We start from the raw sequence: 4044 nt of genomic DNA, 5'->3' as shown, positions 1-4044 counted from the left end.
TCATCCATATAGATTAATTAGATATTAAGAAGAGTGATCAGCTCACGACAGTTGAAATTGACAGAAGAATCAAGATCAAGCTTCCGGACATAGAACTTGATGCTTCCATACCCATGTCTTCCTACCATAAAGTCCTTCACGTGGCAACAAAAACCAGTTTCTTCCTTCTCCTTTGATATCAACTCCTCCATAGGAGGAACTATGTAGTAATCAGCACGTTGGAGCTTCGGCATTTTTATTTAATTTGATATTCTTTTTAAATTATGTCCTTTTGATATATGAGTAAACATATATAATTTATTTTTTTATTTTTTTAATACAGAAAATGTATTATATTTAGATTATTTTAAAGGAGAAGAGCTTGTAAAAAGTAACTGTCTCCGTTTGTTTGGTCTTGTCCGCATCCTGTTGCCTGAATTGTTTTCAGCCAGAATTTGCCCTCCTGATTATGAGGAGGCTTCATTGACTCCTGTATTTCCCTTCAAACCGTTCCCTTCAGTCATAATTGTGCCAATGTTAAAGAGTAATTTATTTTGTCACAAACCAATTTAGACCTGCCGTGGCAGGCTAATACTCAGACCTGAAGAAATCAGTAGCATTTTACTAAAAGCATAAAGAAAACACAAAAATAAATTTATAAACCAAAACTGCCAGCAGGCCTCTCATTTCGATACCGATAATCAGTAATTACTCTCTGATTTATTCAGCTTGATGAAAGCAGGGTGAAAAAATAATCATGAACAAACCAACTTCAATCCCCTTTAAAGTTGGTAACGAAGGAAAGCATCATAGTACAGTGAATTTAGTTGTTTCTAAAAAGGTTCTTAAATTTCAAATTTTACCTAATAGAGTATGATTTTTCTAGCTAAGACATGATGAATGTCAGATATCTTTAAACAGAAAAACCACATAAGAATGATCAGACCAATTAAATTTCTAGCAAATGGATATGTTAGAACAAGTGATTGTGCCAGGAGTGTCTTTGCTTTTTGTAAAGCTTCATCGACCTACCACTCCAGGAGACTAAGGGCGCGATCAATTGTTCGAACATATCCAGTTGCTAGCCACTTATTTTGATCTAAGATTAAACACTTAGGATATCCAAAAATATAAAATAAGAACAGTCATTGGTACTAATATTTAACAAAAGAGCAACATGGATTTCAGATCAATGTAGAGCATATAGTAATGCATATTGAACAGTATATAATCTTATATCATCCGCTTCAATACATGAGAAAATGACAATAAAGTAAACCTTTGCTCCCGGACATGGATACTGCTGGTTGGCCAAAGTAATAGGAATCAAATCTTGGGGGGCCAAAGTGTGAGTTGCTTGGAACACCAAATGCAGGAGAGATCTTTGATATCCAAGAATGGAGGAGTCTGAGACATTGACATCCCCGGACCACACCAGAGGTTCATTGGCCACACTATTAACGTCATATTTCTTTCCAAATGTCGGTAAAGTGGACGAGCCCATAGATACGTTTGTGTTTGACCAGATGTAGCATTCGTTGCTGCATTAAAGACATGTGGTCCTGCAGTTAGGAAAGCAGATTGAATTGATTTGCTAATCACTAATTATAGACAACTACAAGCATCAATAACTGGTTTCAGAAATAGTAAGCAATAACATTACCCACCATAAGAAATCCTACTGAGGTATTGCAGTTATTACTTTTAACATTTTTGGAGAAGAGTACAGCTCAATGTGCACAGCTACTTTCACAACGAGCAGATTTAGCTTTTCAACCAATTCCAAAGCTGCCTCGCTGCTCTAGAATAGTAAATTTGATATCTCTCCTTTCATGAAATTGGCATTATTAAGTGTAGCATCTATATTATATGCCAATCCTCACCTAGACCACAGGCGAGAAAGAAAGCTGTATTTAATCCATTTGGCAGAGAAACCATGGGAACAACCTATTTCAAATAGTGTCTATAGGTCATTCCCATGAAATAGCTTAAGTGGTTTTTTTCTGAGCATATTTAGACAGAGATGAGAGAGCATTTTATGGAAACTTCAATTGATAAGACATATTAATGTTTCAAAATAAATCTAGAAACAGAGGCAGCTGAAAAATTGTACACCCTATTCCTTTTGGTTTGGATGTGATCATGCAAGCTGAAAAATGTCATAAAAAAAGTCTTTACCGCCAAAAGATGTTGAGCTTCCAAAAGGAGATGAGGTTATTGTTCCAAACACACTGGAATTGCTAGTCTGTTGAATTCCGGATGTAGAACCAAATAGGTTTATGTTGCTACATGACGGGCTTGAAGCTGTCAAAAGATCTCTATATTAATTATGTAACCAAAGAATTTGTTTAATCAACTTAATTACAGGCATCAAGAAGACAACTACTATGTGCATATTGTCGTAGCAATTACATATTTGAAGAAGCAGAATTTGAATCCACATGAGATGAATAAATTAAATACCGTGACAATAGGTTATCAAATTTTTAATTAGGTCAAAATTAAAGGACTTAAAAACTTTAATTGTTAACAGTCTAAGGACAGTTTTTCTTCTTTTTTTCTCAAGAACAATTTAATAAAGAATACTATCTATCCACCTGGTAGTCTATGTGTAGTAATTAATACCAAGAACGTACTCTTCGCGACACTAAAACATGGGAAATTACTGAAAGTAAGAAGTGTTGGCAATATATAGAAAGAGATTAGAAGGAGAAAATAAGCCACATAAACAATAAATCAACTAACTAGAACCACTATGCAAGACCCACAAAGAAAGCATAAACACGGAACCGAGAAAAAAGAGAAGAAGAAGAGAGGAACATGCCCAAATTCAGGTATCAAGAATATGCAAGAATGCAAGAAAGTGGAGAAATTAAACAGTGTGTTTGTCGAAAAAATTCTTGTTGTCAAGAATCATGGATATGCTAGAATCAACATGCAAGATTCCAGAGAAGTACCCAGATGTTCAGTTATCAAGAAAAAATACTTACATTGAGAAAACCCAGAAACACAGGACAATATAAAAGGATTAAGGAAAATATCGACATTTTTGAGACAGATAAAGCAAAGAAGCAGAGCAGTATTTATTGTTTTCCTACGTGTGAATAAATGGCAATAGTGGTATAAATAGAGAAGAAGAGATGCCGATTGCATAATCTCTGCCCAGATTTTAACCGCAAGCGTGTAGCTTACCGTTTAAGCCACATTAAACACCTTTTTTTTCCTCCCCAATTTTTTTTATTTAATTTGATATTTTTTTAAATTATGTCCTTTTGATATAATATGAGCAAACATATTTAATTTATTTTTTTAAATATATTTAGATTATTTAAAAATTATACCTCAATTATAGAATAACATTTACAAATGTACATAGCTAAATTGAAGAATCATTAATCGAAAAATCAAAAGTGGATTAATTAAAAATTAAATTATTTAACATTAATTAAATATTACAAAAACTATAAATCGATAAATGTAGGCAAATAACAATATATGTAGAAGAAAAAGGAGCTCACCAAACCACAATGCAAAAAGACAAAATATTCAAAACAACGAAAAAAAATAAATTAAAAAATCAAATAAACATAAGAGAAATAGATGTTTTTTATCAGAATTACCTAGAATGGGTCATTTTATTTTCTACTATATTTTTTGAATATATTAAATTTAAATTTAATGCTTTAAAAAATGTATTAGATATTGAATATTATTTAATAGCAAAGGTAGAATAGATATAAAGAGGTAAATTATCTCTTAATTTTTCAAATTAAATAAGTATTATTGGATAACTATTTTTAATATACAATAAATAAGTAAAGATGTATGAAGGAAGTAAACCATAAGTTCTATTTTCAGAAATTGTTTAATTATGTGAATTTGTTTTGTATTAATACATGTTTTAATACAAAAAATGTATTATATTTAAATTATTTAAAAATTATACCTCAATTATAGAATAATATTTACAAATCTACATACCTAAGTTGAAGAATCACTAACAAAATTATTATTATTATGCTCCAAGTATATTTTTCCTTTACGACCAATTATTTTCCTATATTT

The 4044-nt window shown here is 31.5% G+C and overlaps 1 protein-coding gene across 1 annotated transcript; it reads right to left on the bottom strand.

The window, feature by feature from the left end:
* Nucleotides 1-866: 866 nt before the first annotated feature.
* Nucleotides 867-3147, bottom strand: LOC129873715 (uncharacterized). Its single transcript, XM_055948879.1, has 3 exons — nt 2970-3147; nt 2158-2283; nt 867-1541 (listed from the first exon to the last, which is right to left on the bottom strand). Exons 1-3 carry the CDS (start codon nt 3130-3132, stop codon nt 1306-1308), a joined length of 525 nt encoding a protein of 174 aa, XP_055804854.1. The 5' UTR covers nt 3133-3147; the 3' UTR covers nt 867-1305.
* Nucleotides 3148-4044: the final 897 nt, after the last annotated feature.

The sequence above is a fragment of the Solanum dulcamara genome, chromosome 11 (assembly GCF_947179165.1).
Source record: "Solanum dulcamara chromosome 11, daSolDulc1.2, whole genome shotgun sequence".
NCBI classification, from domain to species: domain Eukaryota; kingdom Viridiplantae; phylum Streptophyta; class Magnoliopsida; order Solanales; family Solanaceae; genus Solanum; species Solanum dulcamara.
The sequence above is the reverse complement of the archived record's forward strand: the minus strand, read 5'-3'. Positions and strand labels throughout refer to the sequence as shown.

Coding starts and splice junctions, on each gene's coding strand:
- LOC129873715 (XM_055948879.1), bottom strand. CDS start 3,132: ATGCAATCGGCATCTCTTCTTCTCTATTTATACCACTATTGCCATTTA. Junction 2,284..2,969: donor TGTTTCTGGGTTTTCTCAAT/GTAAGTATTTTT, acceptor ATCTTTTGACAG/CTTCAAGCCCGTCATGTAGC. Junction 1,542..2,157: donor AAGCTCAACATCTTTTGGCG/GTAAAGACTTTT, acceptor TCCTAACTGCAG/GACCACATGTCTTTAATGCA.